The following is a 21,748-nucleotide window of genomic DNA, read 5'->3' as shown; positions in this document are numbered from 1 at the left end:
CCTTTCCATCGGTCTGGAGGCCACACAGAAATTCTAATTTCTTAAGTTCATTTTGAGGTATGAAACATGAACATGTACGTTTGTGAATGTTACCAAATGCTTTGCATGCAAAAAAAAAAAGAGATTTTTGTCTTAAAGTAAAAAGTGTGGATTCTATGTAAATGTTTCGTCCCCCCCCCAGGTATGCAGAAGTGGTGGTTTCCTCGGAGACATCTGCAAACCAGATTTTGGAACAGTTGCCTCTCAAGAAGATAAATGGGGAGAAGCCTGATGTTCGACCAGCAAACCGCCAGAGCCTTTCCTTCTTCGAAGATTTGTCACGAAAGAGTAAGACCCTAGCGGAACACTGCTTTTGTTGATACCACCTTTTTAGCCTCTCGCGTGGGAGTTGGTGTTCGTTTTTGGCCTGTTTTTCAGGGATCTGCAGGCTGCATCTGTGGTTCGTTTTTACAGTAGTGATACGTGTACTTCAGGTTTAAATCTGGCAGAAGATGGAAATTTCTAATCTATTTACCTTGTACAAGGAATATAATTGTGTCGGATACACAGGGGACTAAAGGCACGCAATGGAAGTAATGCCTGCTTTTATTTGTTTTTAGTGCTCACCAGTGAGTTATAATCTTAAAGTGGATGTAAAGCCACTCTCGTCCTTTCTAAACTAGTGCCATAGTGCTGATCTATAAGGATATAGATGCCTCCTGCATGTATCCTTACCTGTCAAATGTCTCCCCTCTGTCTGTTATAAGAACTGAAAATCTGCAGATTCTGTGGGTGGATCTGTTGTCTGGAGCTCGGTGGGTGGAGTCGTGATGTCAATAGACTCCCCGCCTACCTCTACACTCCCCTTACACTAAATTCTGCTATGATTACGAACATCCAGTCAAAATCCAGAAAAGTAACCACATGACTCCAGAAAAGGAGTGGGGGTGGGAATTAAAAAAGAATGCCCGCCTCCAGGCTAGTGCATGACATATGTAAATAACCTGTCACTCACAGCAAGGGGGCGGAACGGACTAAGGTTTTTCTCTGCAAGACTGTTTTTATTTCACTGAACAATAAAAGAGGATTGCTCAGAGCTGGATTAACTCTTTGTGGCAAGACTGGGCACAGATTGTGTCACATTGTTACAGCAAAAATAAAAATACATTTTCGGGTTTACATCCACTTTAAATGTGCTGGGGGTTGACCCCAAACCCTGTGACTTAGGATTTTTTAATTGCGATCTTTGAGTCGCAGTTGTGAAGAGAAAATACTACAGGCCATTAAAGAGGAAGTAAACCCTGATGGGTTTTACTTCCACTCTTGCTTCCTGCAAATCATGAAAATTTAAAGCATAATGGGCTAGTATGCATCGCATACTAGCCAATTATTTGACACCTACAAATGAATCCCACGCTGTCTCTTGTGCAGGCCTCATCCATCTTCGGTCCTCTTCCTTCTGGGGCTGTGGACTCCCGGAGCCGCATGACGTCACTCCTGCGCATACGCGCACGAGCCGTCAGTCACGGCACACGCTGGGGAAGAAACCGAACGGAGGTCCGTTTCTTCACAGCGCATGAGCCGATTTACATCATCGGCGCAGTACAAGGGAAATGTCTCCTAGGCTTACCTATAGGTAGAAGTCAATAAGGAGGGTTTACAACCACTTTAACCACTTAACCCCTGGACCATATTGCTGGTCAAAGACCAGAGCACTTTTTGCGATTCGGCACTGCGTTGCTTTAACTGACAATTGCGCGGTCGTGCGACGTGGCTCCCAAACAAAATTGGCGCCCTTTTCTCCCCACAAATAGAGCTTTCTTTTGGTGGTATTTGATCACCTCTGCGGTTTTTAGTTTTTGCGCTACAAACAAAAATAGAGCGACAATTTTGAAAAAAAAATTAATATTTTTTTACTTTTTGCTATAATAAATATCCCCCAAAAATATATAAAAAACATCATTTTTTTCCTCAGTTTAGGCCGATACGTATTCTTCTACATATTTTTCGTAAAAAAAAAATCGCAATAAGCGTTTATTGATTGGTTTGCGCAAAAGTTATAGCGTTTACAAAATAGTGAGTATTTTTATGACATTTTTATTAATAATATTTTTTTTTTACTAGTAATGGCGGCAATCAGCGTTTTTTTTTTTCTTTCGGTACTGCGACATTATGGCGGACACTTCGAACACTTTTGGGACCATTGGCATTTTTATAGCGATCAGTGCTATAAAAATGCACTGATTACTATAAAAATGCCACTGGCAGTGAAGGGGTTAACATTAGGGGGCGGGGAAGGGGTTAAGTATGTTCCCTGGGTGTGTTCTAACTGTAGGGGGGGGGGTGGACTGACATGGGGAAATGACTGATCTTCTGTTCATACATTGTATGAACAGAAGATCAGCATTTCTCTCCCTGACAGGACCGGACGCGCCCGCCGGGCATGGGAGTCGGGGGCGCGCTCGCGCCCCTAGTGGCCTGCCCGAGAGCCGACATATAGCTACGGGCTCTCCCGCAGGGGAGCTGACCTGCCGCCGTAAAACGACGGCGGCTGGTCGGCAACCAGTTAACCAGTTCCCGACCCCCGCATGTACATATACGTCCACAATATGGCACGTACAGGCACATGGGCGTACATGTACGTCCTTGCCTATTAGGGGGTGGGGGGTCCGATCGGGACCCCCCCCCGCTACATGCGGAGGTCGGGTCCGCTCGGGGAGCGATCAGGGACCACGGCGCGGCTATTTGTTTATAGCCGCTCCGTCGCGATCGCTCCCCGGAGCTGAAGAACGGGGAGAGCCGTATGTAAACACGGCTTCCCCGTGCTTCACTGTGGCGGCGCATCGATCGCGTCATTCCCTTTATAGGGAAGACACGATCGATGACGTCATTCCTACAGCCACACCCCCAAACAGTTGTAAACACATACTAGGTGCACCCTAACTCCTACAGCGCCACCTGTGGTTAACTCCCAAACTGCAACTGTAATTTTCACAATAAAGAATGCAATTTAAATGCATTTTTTGCTGTGAAAATGACAATGGTCCCAAAAATGTGTCAAAATTGTCCGAAGTGTCCGCCATAATGTCGCAGTCACGAAAAAAATTGCTGATCGCCGCCATTAGTAGTAAAAAAAAAAAATTAATAAAAATGCAATAAAACTATCCCCTATTTTGTAAACGCTATAAATTTTGCGCAAACCAATCGATAAACGCTTATTGCGATTTTTTTTTTTTACTAAAAATAGGTAGAAGAATACGTATCGGCCTAAACTGAGGAAAAAAAATGTTTTTATATATGTTTTTGGGGGATATTTATTATAGCAAAAAGTAAAAAATATTGCATTTTTTTCAAAATTGTCGCTCTATTTTTGTTTATAGCGCAAAAACTAAAAACCGCAGATGTGATCAAATACCACCAAAAGAAAGCTCTATTTGTGGGGGGAAAAAGGACGCCAATTTTGTTTGGGAGCCACGTCGCACGACCGCGCAATTGTCTGTTAAAGTGACGCAGTCCCGAACTGTAAAAACACCTTGGGTCTTTAGGCTGCATATTGGTCCGGGGCTTAACTGGTTAAGCATACACCCATATCCATAGACATGTCTATGCAATAATATGTGGGTTGGTGTTTTAGGTGCTTTTACTATTGCAATAAAGCATTTTATTTATTATTTTGTTTTTAGCTCCTTTTATATAATTTTTGGAAGAATAATTTGTAGACTGATTGATTTGTAGGGATGCAGTATCCCCACAGAGAAGGAAGTGAGTGTATTCAGACTTTTTCTTGAATTGTGTCACCATGGTTTCAGTTTTAGGTTCTTATTGGTGGAACTTTGAATTTATATTTCTTTCCTTTTTTCGGTTATATGTGATAAGTTTGAGCAGTGCATCTGCCATTTCCTTTCTAAACATAAAGTCTAATTTTTGTTTCCTGTTTTCCTCCTTTTTTTTTTCCCCCCACAGAAATTCCTCCCAGAGTTAGTTCAAAGGGAACTGTGGACTCGCCAGATTTTACTTCAAACTTCAACGACTCTGCTCCTTCATTACCACTTCCAGAGACTCCTAAAAACATAGTGCCCTACTTTGCACGGCCACCTTTCATGGAAAACCCTTCCCGCATCCCTGTCATGACCCTTCCAAGGCCCCCTATGCCTGTTCCACCACCTCCTTCACCCGCAATGCCTCCTACATACCGTGCTCCCCCAATGCCCCCTATGCACTATCCGCACCTCATGCCCCCCCCTCCAAGGTTGCCACCTCACCTAAGCATGCCTCCCCCAACTGGCGTGCCTCCTGCTCTTCACCTAAACCCTGCTTTCTTCCCACCTCCTAATTCTGTGCTAGGACCCCCACCCGATCCCTACAAAATGATTCCTAACCTCTATGGACAGGGAAGGTAAGTGTCACTGCATGGATTATCTATCAGAGCGTCTTTATTAAGAAATGTTTGTTAGGTTAGAGCTGTAAGTTGGAGGCCACAACTGCTGACATCGCCCTAAATTTGCAAGGAGGGTGGTGGAGGTAGGCTGTAAGGAAAAACTACTGGACAAAAATGGCATGTTCACCTTTTAACTGATGAAAATTACAAGAGAACGGTGTCTGTGTAAGATACCATAATTTTAAAGCTGAATTCCAGGTATGTTTTCTTTTTCCCTAGTGCATTGGTCCAGTCTGGACCAATGTAAGTATAGTTCATACCTTGCCGATCTCCGTGGAGTAGGAGAATCACTGTAGTAGCCTCTGCTATGCAGATGGTTGAGTTTGCATAGGTATGGCCTTTACGATGTCAAGCTGGGGCCTGTTGCTCCACACTGGGCTCCAATCACAGACAATGCCCACTGTGATGTAATCTTGCCCCGATCTGGACCAACACAACACAAAGGGTAATGGAGCAGCCATTGGTATAGAGGTGGAGCTGTGTCGACAGTCTATGATGATTGGTTTGGCTGCAAGCCATCCGATGCTGTGCTCTAAGATACATAATGAACAAAAATGTATGCAAAAAAGTACTGATATGTTTATGACCTTTTAGAGCTTTTATTGCATGGTGTATATTAGAGCTGCATGTTCTGGATAAAAAGAAAATCGCAACTGTTTTGCTTAGAATAAAGATCACTATTCTGAAGAATTTTTTATTTTAAAGATTTACAACCCCTGAATGTTAGGTTATCAAACAAGATGGCAATAGAATAAGACAGGAATTTTCTTTGCTTTAATCAAATTTAAAGAAATGTAATGAAAAATATTTTTTAGTACTCGCCGATACAATTACTGATACCTAACGCAACTTTTTTCGTTACACTTAAAGGGGTTGTAAAGGTAAAACATGTTTCCCCTAAATAGCTTCCTTTACTTTAGTGCAGTCCTACTTCACTTACCTCATTTTTCGATTTGGCTTTTAAATGTCCTTATTTCTTCTGAGAAATTCTCACTTCCTGTTCTTCTGTCTGTAACTCCACACAGTAATGCAAGGCTTTCTTCCTGGTGTGGAGTGTCGTGCTCGCCCCTCCCTTGGACTACAGGAGAGTCAGGACGCTCTCTACGTTGCAGATAAAGAAAGGAGCTGTGTGTTAGTGGGCTTCCTGTCCCTCCTGCTCGCCCCCTCCCCCTCAAGGGAGGGGGCTAGCACGACACTCCACACCAGGGAGAAAGCCTTGCATTACTGTGTGGAGTTACAGACAGAAGAACAGGAAGTGAGGATTTGTCAGAAGAAATAAGGACATTTCAAAGCAAAAATCGAAGGATGAGGTAAGCGAAGGAGGACTGCACTGAGATAAAAGAACCCCTTAAAGCTGTCGGCAATGGTACAAAGCATTGAAAAGTTATTTTACAAATTAATTAATTATTGTTAGTTGTTGTTGTTAATTAGTGTTCATGGCTCCTCCCCACCCTGCTCCATCATAGGCCAAAGGCCCCCCTTGCTGTATCTGAGCCAATGAGCACATCACAATATTTTTGTTCCATTTTGGTGTGGATGCGATGCAATTTCGGACATAGAAAAGATATGGCTGAAATCGCACCACATAGACATCGCAAGTGATGTGCACAGGAATGCAGTGCTTTCCACACGTCAGTGTGGACCTAGGCTAACGGTGGATATTTAGAGCTTGTACGGTACTGTAGAAGATAATGCAGAACTTCATAGGACCAAAACGTTATCCACTTGGTGTAGTAATTTGGCTGCTTTGTGCTAGCAACCCTCCATATGTTATTTAGTGTGTGTTTTATGCTCAGGTCACTTGGAATTATGCAAGGAATGTCTTGTGTAAGCTGCAGATTATCTAACTTTGGCGCTCATATTATTAAATCTAGCAAAATGCAGCGCCTCCCTTTTGTTTCATAGTTGGAGTATGCGTTGTGAAATGTATGTGGGCTGCCATCTAATTTTATCGGAGGGGAAAATGTGTGAAAAGATGACACTTATGCAGATTATACAATGACGTAAATTATAGTGTGTTGTCAGAAAACTCAAAGCATGTTTGAAAGAAGAAAAAAAAAATGGTTCTGAGCAGCAACTGTTTTGTTTAGCTGTATGTAATGTCCTTACACTTTTTATATTGTGCTTTTACAGGGACATGAAACACCAGCAGCCCCCAGTCAGTGAGGCAGAGTTTGATGAGTTAATGAACAGAAATAGGGCGATTTCGAGGAGTGCACTTTCCAATGCTGTATGCACGGCATCATCGGGTATTAATCACTTCCCACGTTCTACCTAATGGAGTAGTTTGCTTTATCAATAACTGTGGTTATTCTATTTTCATTGGTGTGTGTTTTTTGTTTTGTTTTTTTTCCAAAGGGGATTTTACAAGTGCCATGAAAACATTAGAAACAGCAATAGCTGTCATCAAGGAATCTCGTGTAGCCAATGATGATAGATGTCGTGTTCTACTGACATCGCTTCGGGACTGTCTGCATGGGATACAAGACAAGGCCAGCTCTTCCAGGTACTAATTAATACTTTTTTTTTTTTTTAACATATTTTTATTAGGTTTAAGACAAACCAACAAACAGAAAGAAACATACAAAAAAAAAAACAATGCCACCAGACAACCTGGTCATAAACGTTAGGCAATACACTCAAACATAGAAAAATAAACTGACACCAGTGCAAAATATAAAGTAGGCACAGTGGTAAAAGGCTCAGGTATAATACCGGGATATAGCAAAAGCGGAGGTCCAGACATTAGAGATCCCTGAGGCACGGCCCATCAATGGTCAAGCAAGAGTAGTACAATCAGTGCTGGGAGAGGGTTAGCCAACCATCTACCCCAAATTTTGTGGAAGGTTTTGTTCTGTTTCCAGAGTTCAAAAGTTAGTTTATACAGTGGCATAGCGCCATTAATACATTTTAGCCAGAGGAATTTCAGAGAGGTCTGTGCGCTCTTCCAGGACAGTAAAATAGCTTTTTTAACATGGAAGAAGAGGATATGAAGCAGTCTCTTGGCATAAGTGTAATTCGCCAAAAATACCTAATAGGCAGTTCTTGGGGTGGATTATGTTTGGGAGGCCTAGTGTCGATGAGATGAAAGCACCCACTTCTTCCCAGAAGTCCCGGACTACCGGGCATGACTTGGCCACAGCCGCGGAAACAGGCAGCCGAGGGCAGTAGACCCATCTTGTGTAACCTAGCCGGAGTGAGGTGGTATTGATGGAAATTTTTGACCTGTATGATGCGGTCACGGGAAGCAAAATACTAATTACCGTATTTGCCGGCGTATAAGACGACCCCCTAATCTTCCAGCTAAAATGTTGGTTTTGGGATACACTCACTGTATAAGACGACCCCTCACTGTGCCATCTATACATGCCTCACTGTGCCATCTATACATGCCTCGCTGTGCCATTCCATTCCCTGCCTCGACAATCTCCCTACCTTCTCCTGTTTGCAGAGTATGTCAGACGGCGGCCATCCATTATTCAAAAGCTGCGCCTCCTCCTCAGGCTGTCCTCAGGCTGTTCAGTAGTACTCTATTTTGTATTACTGGGTACCTTTTTACATTTCTCGCAATGGGCAGTTTTATCATGGTAGGGATTAAGGCTTAAGGGATTGCCTGATGATGTCCACCTTCTTTGCCACCATTCATTCTAGAGGAATCGATATCCTGCTGCTGAAGCACTATGTGGATCTTCACTCTCTGGTTTTGTTCCACTGCCCATTTATAGTGACTTGGTCATCTCCAGCCACCTGCACTGCTCTTCAGCATCAGCTGTCTCTGTCCATGGGTATCTGAGGTCTGTGCAATATGTTTTTCCAAAGAAACAGTACAGTGCTGCTGCCATGGGTGACTTTGGCCCATACTTCATGGTGGTTCAGAGGGCTTTCACTCAACATCTCCAAAAGGAACTGATGCCTGTAAGCTGGGGATTATAAGATTGACAGAGCTGCAGAAGACTACAATGACAAACAGGCGTCCCAGAGCCTGTAAATTCACCTGGGCCTGTAGCCACCTGTTGCCATTTCTGAATCGGCTGTGTTTGGTTCACAGCCTCCTGCAATTGACTCCGGGTTTCCTTTTTTTTTTTTTTTTTTTTTTTTTTTTATATAATCTTTATTTATCCATAATGAGATTTTTTTTTTTCATTATACAACAGCAAAGCAAAAAATAGAAAAATATAAAAGGACGAAGAGGGTGTATACAATGCCGTCCAACCATACAATCAGAAAATACAAATGAACCGAGGGCCCGGTTGAACACCTCGCAGACCAAATAATAAGGACGAAGGTTACACTTGCAAGGTTAAATAACATATAAACCAAAACAACTTGAAGTTGTCCCTAAATAGTCCGCCATGTGCAAGGGCCCATAAAAGAAAAGGCAGATCATCTTGGTCAGGTCGGCAAGTAGCAACAGGAACATAATAAGAATCAGAAAACAAGAACAAAAAATTAAAAAGAGGACGTACCCATAAGCATCCAAACAGTCCAGCAACAGATATGGTCACATACACAGTGGTTTCTTGGGGAAGAGTACAGGGAGGGAAGAGAGGGAAAAGGGAAACAGACCCAGTCACCGTCCCTCATCTACCTGGAGTTAAGGCGTGAGCGGTATAGCTGTGTCTCCCTCCCCCTCCCCCACATAGTGCAGCCAGGTAGCCCAGATCCCGTACCATTTGTCGTATTCGTCCCTATGCCTCGCCATCCACTCCTCCGCCGACCTGACATTGTTCACCATCCGAATCCAGTCCAAACGGGACAGGACCCGGCTGGTCTTCCAGAAAATAGGAATCAATCTCCTAGCCGCATTCAAAAGGTGCGGTAGCACTGATTTTCGGTACAGGCCAAGGGGGACGGCGGGAACATGCAGGAGGAAATTCATCGGGGAGTCTGGCAGGTCCACATCAAGGATGGAATTGACTTGAGACCTAATATCCAGCCAAAATGAGCGCAACTTAGGGCATTCCCACCAGATGTGTAGAAAAGTGCCCCTATGACCGCAGTCCCGCCAACAGGTATCTGAGGTCATTGGGTAGATCTGCTTAAGTCTAGTGGGTACCCTGTACCATCTGGTCAAAACCTTATACCCGTTTTCCTGCATTTTCGTGTCCACTGAGCTAGAATGTGTGAGACGGTACAACTGGCTGAGCTGGTTATCAGTAAACGTATGCTGCAAATCTCTCTCCCACTCCCGGATGTAAGCAGGTCTCCCACGAGAACTCCGGTCCTGCAAGAGACCATAAAGTATAGATATAGCATGGGGGACAGGGGAAGAGGACATACAGAGCTTCTCAAAAGGGGTAGCAGATGTGGGGGAGCGTATGGTATGGGGCAGGCCCTGTGCAAAATGATGAAGCTGCCCATGCCTCCAGCTATCCATTGGAAACCCCCCATATTGGGCCCTAAGTTCCCCCAGGGAGAGTAGGCCCCGATCTTGGAAAAACCTGCCACAACGCAGTTCGCCGTCCGCTGTCCAGGAGCGCAAAAAGGACGGATGTTCCCCCGGTAGGAACCAGGGGAAGCCCCCTAGAGGTGCCAGAGGGGAAAAAGGGGGGGCAAGGTCTCCCGTCTTATTCATAGCATCCCATAATTTCAGGGCGTGAGTGGACATTAGGGAAACATGGGACGACAGACCCCTTTGTGAGTGGGGAAGCCAAGGGGCATGGGATAGGTTACGGCCTGCCATAAATTTTTCCAAAGGGACCCATTTCTTAGAGGACACTCCATGGTGCCAGTCTAAAATTCTCTGAAGGGCAATAGCTTCGTAATACTTGCGAATGTCAGGGACACCCATACCTCCTAGTCGTTTGGGCCTCTGCAAAATACGGAGAGCTAGACGGGGACTTCTACCCTGCCAGATGTATCGGAGAAACGCACTGTTAAGGCTCAAGAAAAAAGACCTAGGCAAAGAGATAGGCACCATTTGGAGGAAAAACAAAATGCGAGGAAGCACATTCATCTTTAACACACTGACTCGGCCCATCCACGAGAAAACCTCCCTGTCCCAACGGTGTAAGTCCGCCTTAATGGTGGAAAGCAAATGGACGTAATTACTAGAATATAATTGAGAGTAAAGGGGGGTGAGGTATACCCCCAAGTATTTCATGTGGGTGGGACACCATGTAAAGGGGAAGGAGGATTGCAACCGTGTACGCAGATCCGACGGGACCTTTAACGATAGAATTTCGGACTTCGCAAAGTTAATTTTGAAGTTAGAAATGGAGCCAAAAGTCCGAAGTTCCATCATAATATTGGGCAGGGAAAGCAGGGGGTTCGCTACATAAAAGAGGACATCATCCGCGTAGGCAGAGAGCTTATGTTCCTGAGATCCAACGCAAAAACCCCTAATATCAGGGTTAGAACGTATCTTACTAAGCAGAGGCTCCAGGGTGAGGGCAAAAATAAGGGGCGACAGTGGGCAGCCCTGTCTCGTCCCATTCCCAATAGGGAAAGGGTCAGAAAGAGTACCGTTTACCCTAACCCGAGCCTCTGGCTTACTATACAAGGAGGAGACCCAAGAAAGCATTTTCGGCCCGAGTCCCAATTTAGACAGCACCGCCCGCAGATATGTCCAATCCACCCTGTCAAAAGCCTTCTCGGCATCCGTGGACAGGAGGAGACAGGGTGGATGGTCCGTCTGCATTTGTACCCACTGGATCAGCTGAATGGCCCTATTCGAATTATCCCGCGCTTCTCGACCAGCAATAAACCCCGTTTGATCGGCGTGAACAAGAGAGGGAAGAAGGGGTTGCAAGCGGTTCGCTAAAATTTTCGCTAGAATTTTAATATCGGTATTTAAGAGCGAGATCGGTCTGTAATTACCCGGAACCATGCAATCCTTCCCCTCCTTGGGCAGCACTGAAATATGGGCTAGCAGGCCCTCCTTAGGCATAGGGGTGCCTGCGGCCAGCGCGTTAAAGTAAGTGCACATGTGGCCCGAGATCAGGGGGAGAAAAACACGGTAGTAGGCATTTGTGTAGCCATCAGGGCCAGGGCTTTTCCCCGACGGTAGGTTTTTTACAACGATTTCCAGCTCCTCCGAGGTGATCGGAGACTCTAGAACCTTACATGTTTCGAGGGGGAGTCGGGGGACATGGGCCTCCGCCAGATACTCGCGGATACGGTCCTGCTTCTGCGTTTCAGTTAGACCCGGGAGTGTGGCAGGCAGCTGATACAGTCGGGCATAATAGTCCTTAAAAACGGCCGCAATTTTAGAGGGGTGAACCACTGGGGGACCCGTCCCTATTTGGAGCTTATGTACATGGCCCGAATCGCGTTGCCTCCTCAGAGCTCTGGCAAGGAGACGCCCACACTTGTTACCATATTCGTAAAATTTATGACACACGACGCAGACGATCACGTATACGGGTGTCAAGTAAAGTAGCTAGCTCCACGCGGAGGGCTTCAAGGTTGGCCAATAGCTCCGGCGTTAAGCGTCTCTTATGCGCGACTTCCGCGATTTGTATTTTCCGCAGCAGGGATTGAAGGTCTCCCTCCCGCACCTTTTTCAGACGCGCTCCCTGGGATATAAGCTCCCCCCGTACAACCGCCTTGTGCCCCTCCCAAACCGATGCCGCCCCTACCTCAGCCGAGGCATTTTCTGAGAAGTAACAGGTGATAACGTCGGAGGTGCTTTTGAGGGCAACGGCGTCGTCCAAAATATTTTCATTTAGGCGCCAGGTCCAGGACCTAGCACCTGAAACCAGTGGGTGTACAGATAAGGAAATCGGGGCGTGATCCGACATGGTGATGGAACCAATCGACGCGCCGGACAGCGAGTCCAGGGTGTACTGGTCCATCAGCAGTAGGTCTATCCGGGTATACACAGCGTGGGTTGCCGAATAATAACTAAAATCTTTTACCCTCGGGTGGAGTGTTCTCCAGCAATCCACAAGATGGTAGGCTTGTAGGGTCTTCCTAAAACGTTTTAGGAAAGCAAATGAGTGGGCAGAGTGCCCCGAGGACGTATCCATTTCTGGATCAGGGCTGACATTAAAATCCCCCCCTAAAATCAGCTGACCTTCCCGGAAACGGGAAAGGGAGTCCAGAAGGGAGTCCAGGAAGGTGAGCTGACCCGAATTCGGTGCATACACGGTTGCAAAAGTAAACTTACGACCCAGGATGTTCCCCTTAATAAAAGCAAATCTACCATGTGGGTCCGTCAATTGATCGGACAAAACAAAAGGGCAGGACCTGTGTATAGCTATAGCAACCCCACTAGATTTGGAGCGCGTCGAGTTGCTAAGAAACCATTGGGAGTAGAGGTGTGTGGGAAGGCGGGGGACCGAGTCAGTGCGAAAGTGCGTCTCCTGCAAAAAAAGAATGTGTGCCCCCAGGCGTTTAGTCTCGAGCCACAACTTACTGCGTTTGTTGGGGGAACCGAGCCCACGGACGTTGTAGGAAACCACCTTCAAGGAAGCCATAGGGTAAATTTTTGGGGAGCCCCCCTTAGCCAGGAGGGGTGAGAGACCTGCAGCCATTTGGACCGGGATGCAATGGGTACCGAGAAAAACATTAAAGACAAAAGAAAAAAAAAAGTCATGAAAAACAAAAGAAACAACGGCAAAACAAAACAGAACAAATAATAGCCTCCATAAGGGAGACGGTTTAAAGACCTCCCGAGGCATCCAAGTCTGGTTGGTCGGGGACCTCCACCCAGCAAGTAAACCTGCGAAAGGAGAAGGTCAGCGAGCAACCCAGAATCCCAAACATGGGACATGACTCCGTAGAGTCGGCCTACGTGGGGGAAGAAGCGCAACATGAGGTGCGAGCCCGTCCATAGGGAGCGAGCCCGCCACATATCACTAGAGTAGCATAGCAGCCACAAGGGCGCATCTGCCTAATTTAAACGATTACCGAAGCAGCTTTAGAAGTACTAAAACCAGCCAAATACAGTGAGGTAATAATAACAGTGCCTTCAACTTGAGCGTACATAAAAGAATAAAAAAAAAAAAAAAAGAGAGGGGAAGGAAAGCCCTGGTAGACAGTCCACAGCCAACCAAGAATCAATGGGCTCTTCAGGTTCCCCTCTGGGGGGGAGTTGAGGGCTGAAGAGCCGGGTCCTCCTGGGGGGGATCCACCCGGGGGCGACGTCTGTTGCGACCCTTACGGCGGGCCATGCGCCAAGGTTGTGATTGCATGGGCATGGGGATCTCTGGAGCAGTCTTCCAATCCGGAACCTCGATGGCAGGGAGGCCCAGTTTCTGTAAGAATTGTGGCAGATCATCCACGGTGCGTAGCACAACTTGGCGTCCATCTTTAGTCACGGAGAGCTGGAAAGGGAAGCCCCATCTGTAAGGCAACTGAGCATCCTGTAGGGCTGCCAGTAACGGCTTCAAAGCCCGGCGTTGCATCAGGGTGCGTCTTGAGATGTCCGGGAAAAAGGACACCTGCGCTCCATCAAAGTCCACCTGGCGTACACCTCGGACATGGGTCATTATGCTCTCCTTCAAGGAATATTTATGCAGCTTGCATATTATGTCCCGTGGTTTATCAGGGTCATCCGACGGTGGGCGCAACGCCCTATGTGCCCGATCAATCTCAATGCGATCAGGAGCATCTCGGCCAAGTACCTGCTTAAAGAGGCCCTGTAATGAAGGAACAATGTCCCTGGGGCCGGTGGCTTCAGGCAAGCCCCTGATACGTATATTAACCCTGCGGCTTCTGTTTTCGAAGTCATCCATTTGGTCAATAAGGGCCTCGATCCTGCGGTCCTGCCTCTTGCAGTGTTCATGGAGAGACTGTAGAGCCGGGGTAACCACATCCCACTGTGCCTCCAGGTCCTCTAATCTACCCCCAATATGCGCAGTGTCCGCCTGCAAGGCCTCAATGTCCTGCCTGAGGGCCTTCTCGACCCTGCCAGCAAACAGTTCCAAGTCTGCTTTCGTGGGGAGGGCCAGAATGTGTGCTCTGAGGTCTGCATCCCCCATCATCTCATTCAGGGGCACTGCTGACTGCAGGGAGCAGACCGTGCTGGCAGGGGAGGTGGGAGGCTGGAGCGAAGGAGTAGGAGAGGGCGGCTGCGGTGAGGGAATAGGGGAGGCTGCGTGCGGGGCCTTGTACCTGGTAGCCGGCGCCATCTTGGAAGTCCCAGGCGCGTGTCCCCGCTCCAAGAAATATACATCCAGCGAACCGGATCGGTGCCGGGTGGACCGCTGCGGTTGCGGTGAGGTCTTCCGCGATTTAGCTGGCATAGTGACGGGCCAAAGAGATCCAGCGAACGGCTGCTACGGGTGCTGTATATGCGGCGGGCGGACGGAGCTCCTCACAGACACGTCCTCGCACGTCCATGCCGCGGCCACGCCCCCCCCCGGGTTTCCTTTTTAACTGATGCAGAATGTTTCACCTTGCATATGGGGGATAAGACCTTTCTGCTTTACCCACTGTTTGAGACATTTGCGTTTGTGTGGCCTTGAAACGTCCATCATTCCTGTTTTGAGGAAAATTTGGTAGACATGTGGTCTATAACAATGTTGGATGCACTAGTTATCCACATTAACAAAAGGGTTAATGGCGTACTTACCATTTTGAGACATTACTGACGGGTAATTGATCTTGGTTTACCCACTTCATGACCAAAGCAGTTTTTTAATTATTCATACATGCTGTGCTTTACAGTACATTTAAAGTGACTGGGCAGCTCTACAGCTGCCCTGATCACTTTTACTGAAAAGCCAGTCGCCAGCTGAAATAACAGTACCAAGCTTGCAGCCATGAGCCTGTTTTAAGCACTTTCCGTCCACAGGCCATGTATATTAATTTGGTAAATTTGGTACTTCAAGTGGTTGAACAAACTAGTGTGACCACCTGTCCTGTGTTTTGCGGTAACTCTGATCTGTAAAACTTTGTCAAAATTGATCCATAAGCCCCCGTTCACACCTAGGCGTATATATGCCTGTAGTGCGACGCCGCTGCAGCCCCGAGACGCCAGAGGGATGATTTAACATGCACCTCTATGGAGATAGTTCACATCTCCACGCCGTACGCCTGCCGCCTGAAAAAAAGTCCCAGACCTTTTTTTCAGGCGGCTTTCGGCGTTCGGCATAGGAGATGTGAACCATCTCCATAGAGGGGGGGAAGGCTGCATTCACAATCGCGGCGTTTTGTCGCCGCAAATCGGGGTACAAAACGCCACTATTTGTCGCTGCAATTTGCAGGACAAAACGCTGCGATTTTGTACGCCGAGGTGTGAATGCAGCCTAAGAGTTTCCTTCTACCGCAGAAGGCCCTTGGTTTCTTGTGTGGCTGAAACAAATGTCTAAAGTGCTTTAATTGTGATGGCCTCCTAAAAGCCTTCAAATCTTGTATCTTGCATGAACTGATTCCAGTACAAAATGTCACTGGCATCGGGTAAAGAATGCAAAGGAGCTGTCTAAGGAACATCTGGTTCCAGGTTCCTTCAAACTATGTCTCTTTGAACCCACTCTTGACACTTTTATTAGTAACAACAGGAGTGGCCAGAGTGTATGCAGAAGATCTGCAGAAAGGTTATCCCTTTAAGTGGATGTAAACCTGATTCATGAAATTTGAGCTGCGCACATATATCTGAAGTGTTTTATTATCTCTCTTCAAATCACTAAGTCCTGCAGCTTTCTCCTGCTTTCTTCTGTTGTCAGAAGTTATCATGCTGATAAGTTCTCCGACACAGGAGATAAAAGCAGCCTGAAATTTGTGTTGTGGGAGGTTGCTTTAAATAGAGCTCTGCACATTCCTTCCATCATTTGCCTTTGTGGAGTGGGGGTGTGTGCCCTTCCTCCAATCAGCTGTCTTGGCTGTATGCCTAAACTTCACACTCAGTGTTGAGCAGTAAGAGAAAATCTGTAACATGATGTGCAGTTTCTAAAGGATATATAAAGCTCAAGACAGCAGATACACATGTAAAACTTGTAGGGTGATATGTTTAATCTCTGTGTATCATCTGAGGCTATTCACTTCACTGGGTATGTGTGAGGGTTTATATACACTTTAATGGACTAGAAGGAACAGATTTTATGGTAAGTACAAAAATCTTTCTATTTACACCAAGATGGGAGAGTTTACATTTTGTCTTCTCTCAACAGAAAGCGTCACCGCTCTAGAGACAGATCACCCAGTCGGTCGCGGGAAGGCAGCAGCCGGCGCCACAGAGATCCACACGAAGACAGATCAGACGAATATTATCACGACCGTCATCGTGATAAGGACAGACACCGCTAGTAGAGGTGAATTTTTTAGTGACAAACAAAATGTAGAGGCAGGAGGCATATAGCAAAACAGTATAATGAAATGTGCCTGATGCTGTTTTGTTTTAATTCCTTGAGTACCACAGGAGATCTTTTGAGTCAGAAGAATAAAAGTACACCAGAACTGTATATGTATGCATATCTGTGTGTAAAATATATGGTAACTTTCTTGGCCCTTAGATGTAGCTCTGATGCAGTTGGGTTCCATATACAGTAATGGATATGGTCAGATGGGTGGGAGACCAAGCTGAAGCCATTTCTTTCTAAGAGGAGGATCTCGCTATGTGCCGTGGCAGTGTGCGGATGGGCTCCATTTTGTTATAGAAATTATTATGGCAAACTTAATTTTTTTTTTAAATATACTATGGTGCTACGGCTGGTAGCAGGCTGAAGACACCTGTGCTGGCAGCATTATGGAGATCTGGTCAGCTGCTCAACAGAGAATGTAGCATTTGCAGGCCAATTTGGATCTCAGGGCATTTTAAACCTAAATGTAGCAAAACAAAAAATTCAAGAATTAAAAAAGACACTCGCATGTATAATATCTCTTTATGTAACCTGACTGCATTACAGTAATAAGTAGGAGTCTTCTTTGGGACTTTGATAACGGATAAGATACCAGCCATAGAGGGAGCCTGTTTACAAGAAATCAACCAACTGATGGATTCATTGTGAGAAATAGAAAAGCGCAACCATTTTTTATAGTATTGTGAGGCAGAGTCTATGTAATAAGCAAATATGGCTGCCCCCATGTGCACACTATTTTTTTATAAAACTAAGGTTAATATTACTAAAGTAATATGCATTTATAACAGTAGTCTTCTTTAAATTAATTGCACCCTCTCCCCCCAGTGCATGCCACCCAACAACATTCTTCCCTTCAACCCCAATCCAGCGTAGTTCACGGTGACCCTGCCAGGCACCACATAGCCTTCACAAAGAAAACCTCCAATTGGCTCCACTTTTCCCTGAGCACTAACTGCAGTTCCATTTATATTTCTGGGACAGTCATATGCTGCAGGACCTGTAGAAGGCTGCCTTGTGTAGGACTATTTCATATGACTGAGGGGGCTGCAGCACATATGCAAAGGAGCCAGCTGGAGGTTTTATCTATAAAAGCTGTGTGATGTCTGCACTCAAGAGGATGGGGTAAATAAAAGAAACTTCACAAGGTAAAGTGTTGCTTTTTTTTAAAAAAAATTTAAGGATAAGTTCACCTTTTACTAACACATTAAATCTTTAATTGGAGGGTAGCATGTTGCTAAGCACCACATCAACCCTGAACCTGCTGTCACATATTAAAATTGTTGCGGCTGTTTGGGGCTCTGCCTCAAAGTTCCTTGACGGTTCCTTCAGATTTAATTGGGGAAAACCCATACAATGCATTTATTCATTTTTTTTTTTTTTTTTTTTTATGTGAACTTAGCCTTTAAGTATTGGTGAAAGGCCTTAAAGTACACCCTCACCTCAGACTTTGCAGTTACACATTTACTTACTGGAAAAAACTTGTTTTGCTATACAGTAAAACCTTGGATTGCGAGCATAATTTTTTCCAAAAACATGCTTGTAATCCAAAGCACTTGTCTATCAAAGCAAATTTCCCCATAAGAAATACTGGAAACTCAGATGATTCATTTCACATCCATTTATTCATAAGTCCTTCAGTTTATAAAAAGATTATAGCAATGTAATAAGTTGTGTAACCATAAAATATCCATCCACAAATGGAAGCCTCCACAAGGGGATTAGAAGCAAAATCCAGCAGAAGCTCCAGAGTATAAAAAAAGAGGCGCCTCTAAGTGTAGAAAAATGGTTACATTTAATGAAGGTACAACATTTAGCAACTTGCATGGTTGATGATTAACCACTTCCATACCGGGCACATATACCCCCCTTCTGACCAGGTGAAATTTCAGCTTCCGGCACTGCGTCGCTTTAACTGACAATTGCGCGGTCGTGCGACGTGGCTCCCAAACAAAATTGGCGTCCTTTTTTCCCCACAAATAGAGCTTTCTTTTGGTGGTATTTGATCACCTCTGCGTTTTTTTTTTTTTTTTTTTTTGCGCTATAAAACAAAAAAAGCAACAATTTTGAAAAAAAAATCAATATTTTTTACTTGTTGCTATAATAAATAGCCACATTTTTTTTTCCAACTAATTTTTTCTCAGTTTAGGTTGATACGTATTCTTCTACATATTTTTGGTAAAAAAAAAAAAAAATAATAAAAAAAAATCGCAATAAGCGCTTACAAAATATGGGACAGAATTATTATTATTTTTTTTTATTTTTTTTTACTAGTAATGGCGGCAATCTGCGATTTTTTTTTTTTTATTGGGACTGCAACGTTATGGCGGACACATCGGACACTTTTGACACATTTTTGGCGCCATTCACATTTATACTGCGATCAGTGCTATAAATATGCACTAATTACTGTATAAATGTGACTGGCATTGAAGGGGTTAACACTAGGGGGTGAGGAAGGGGTTAAATGTGTAGCCTAGGTGTGTTCTAACTGTGGGGGAAGGGGGTGACTGGGGGAGGTGACCGATCTGTGTCCCTATGTACAAGAGACACAGATCGGTCTCCTCTGTCCCCTGACAGGACGTGGAGCTCTGTGTTTACACACAGAGCTCCACGTCCCTGCTCTGTCACTGCTGATCGTGGGTGCCTGGCGGACATCGTGACCGCCAGGCACGCGCATCGGCATCTCGGGGACGCGCCGGGCGCGCACGCTCGCGCGCCCCCCAGTGGCCGGAGGAATCCAGGATGTCAATTGACGTCCTGTTGAGTTTCCAGAGCCACTGTGAAGCCGTCATTTTACATGACGCGGTATTCAAGTGGTTAAAAGAGGCACATCTAAGTATGCAGGCATTCGGGGTAAATCTGTCCACATTGACTGTCCTCTGCACTGCCGGCTCTCACCACTGTCGGTCTACAATCGTGACCGGGAAGACTACCTTGCAGTAGAACGATCTTAAAGTGAGGCTTAAACCAATCATTGAGCGTAGCGTGGAAGGGACGATGTCGGTGAGGAGGATGGAGAATGGTCTCTACCCCAGAGGCCTGCATACTTTGATGTGCCTCTCTATTAATCATCAACCATGTGAGTTGCTAAATGTTGTACCTTCATTTAATGTAACCATATTGCTACACTTAGAGGCGCCTCTCTTCTCTTTTATACCCGCTTGTATATCAAGACCTTGCTTGTATGTTAAGTCAAAATGTATTTAAAAATTTTGCTTGTCTTGCAAAACGCTCTCAAACCAAGGTTTTACTGTACAGCCATCCAGATTAGGAGCAAGAGACAGGGGGCTCTCCAGCTGTGTTATATGGTGGGCTCCCAAGTAGATATGTTTTTCTTTTCATGAGGAAACCCCAATTTTAATGACTTGGAGAAAGAACATTTTCAGTATTTAATGTGACATGCCTCTAACCAGTTTTCTTTTTTGCGCAGGTCTTCAACGTACTTCACAGATGCTTTTTTTTTTTGCCCTTTTTTTTTTTTTTTCTAGGTTTTTTTTTTTTTTTTTTTTTAGTTTTAAAAAAGAGACTCACATTTTGTTGTTGTGACATAGAGGTGATGCCTGGCCCTCCAGCTACAACAGAGACCTCTGTTACTGCAGCCCCTAATGGATTTATTCCATTTCATGCAGGGACCAACCTCTCTCCTGTAAAGCACAGCTCTCTCTTCCTGTTCCCAACCAACAGTCTCGCCTAGACACCTTTTACAGCACCGGCCCATTCTGATGAATTCTTTTCTTTGCTATTGTTGAATCCCTCCTGTTTTCCCACCAGAAGTAGTGTCTGATCAATTGCAGTCTTCCCCGTGTTTTAGCTTTACCTTGTTGCATTATTGGACACGTCAAGGGATTGTCTTTTTTGAGTGACGCTAACATCTGTCCAGTGATGTACTTAACCTTCATCTGTCCTGTAAATGCTCTGTATGCCTGGCCTTTTTTCATGGGCTGGTCAGACTGTTGTGAAGCGTGCAGGCAAGAATGCCTGTTGTGTTGTGGGTGGGGATACCTAATGTGTTGAAGCAGAACTCATCTCCCTGTGTTAACCATTTACCATCCCATCATATATGGAGGGGACTGCATTTACCAATTTTGCTATGGACTGCAGATGGGAGAGGTGGCTTCAGTGGTCGATCTAACAGTATATATTTTTTCTTATATTTGAAAACATCCGAATTTTTAGTTGCTCATCAATCGAGGGGTGTAAAGACAACTTGCTGGACAGCATTGCAGGGAATTCACCCTTCCCATTGACACTCGATTGCTCCTCCTAGAAACTGCGAATAAACTTGATAAAGGTGTCACTCTTTTACCCGAGTCTGTCTTTTATTTCAGTTGTGCTGTGTATATGATTGAGTTTTGTGCTAATGTGAATTTGTCGTAAAATGATAAACTTTTGTTGCTTGAAAAAAATAATACTTAAAGTGGTTCTAAGGGTATTTTTTTATTTATGTATTTTTTTGACTTGATGCATTCTATGCTTTAGGGTAAAAAAAGTTTTGTGTGCAGCTTCCCTATACAGTGGAACCTTGCATTACGAGCATAATCCATTCCAGGAGAATGCTCGTAATCCAAAGTACTCGCATATCAAAGAGTTTCCCCATTGAAGTCAATGGAAATGAAAATAATTTGTTCCACATTGACTTTAATGGCATGCAATACCGCATGCGGCGGGGGGCGCCGTGGAGCCTCTGAAATGGCTGAAAAGGCCAGAGGACACTTCAGATGACCTCGGGAAGACTTTGTTCCTGAGGTCAGTCCTCTGGCCCTTTTTCATGCATTTCCAAACGGCGCAGATCGGTGATGTTTGGCTCTGCTCCAGCGCCCCCACCTCAGGCCAAATGCGGTACTGTTAGCTTAAATTCTGCTCGTTTTGAGAGACAACTCTCACAAACCGAGTCAGAATTATTTAAAAAAAGTTTGTCTTTCAAAAAGCTTGTTAACAGAGTTACTCGTAAACCAAGGTTCCACTGTACTTGCCTGAACCTTATCTCGATTCAGCACTGTACCTAAGAGCAGTGGCTCTCTCCTCACTGGCAATGGAGGCAGGAGCCATTTGCACCTGCTGCTCTCAACTACAGCCAGTAAACGGG

At 45.3% G+C, this 21,748-nt stretch overlaps 1 protein-coding gene across 2 annotated transcripts in view; it reads left to right on the top strand.

Annotated features, from left to right (window-relative positions):
- CPSF7 (cleavage and polyadenylation specific factor 7) overlaps positions 1-20,967 on the top strand; it is a 36,184-nt gene extending 15,217 nt beyond the window's left edge. The window contains exons 4-9 of one of the 2 annotated variants that reach the window (XM_040328404.1): positions 182-327; positions 3,943-4,375; positions 6,551-6,666; positions 6,776-6,923; positions 16,474-16,614; positions 20,093-20,967. In XM_040328404.1, the coding sequence (XP_040184338.1) occupies positions 182-327; positions 3,943-4,375; positions 6,551-6,666; positions 6,776-6,923; positions 16,474-16,609 (979 nt within the window). In that variant the 3' untranslated portion in view covers positions 16,610-16,614; positions 20,093-20,967. Of the gene's footprint in view, positions 1-181; positions 328-3,942; positions 4,376-6,550; positions 6,667-6,775; positions 6,924-16,473; positions 16,615-17,487; positions 18,217-20,092 lie in introns of those variants that run through there. The other variant, XM_040328405.1, reaches the window with a different exon arrangement.
- Positions 20,968-21,748: the final 781 nt, after the last annotated feature.

This window comes from Rana temporaria, chromosome 11 (genome assembly GCF_905171775.1).
Source record: "Rana temporaria chromosome 11, aRanTem1.1, whole genome shotgun sequence".
Classification (NCBI taxonomy): domain Eukaryota; kingdom Metazoa; phylum Chordata; class Amphibia; order Anura; family Ranidae; genus Rana; species Rana temporaria.
This window is presented reverse-complemented; position numbering and strand designations above follow the sequence as displayed.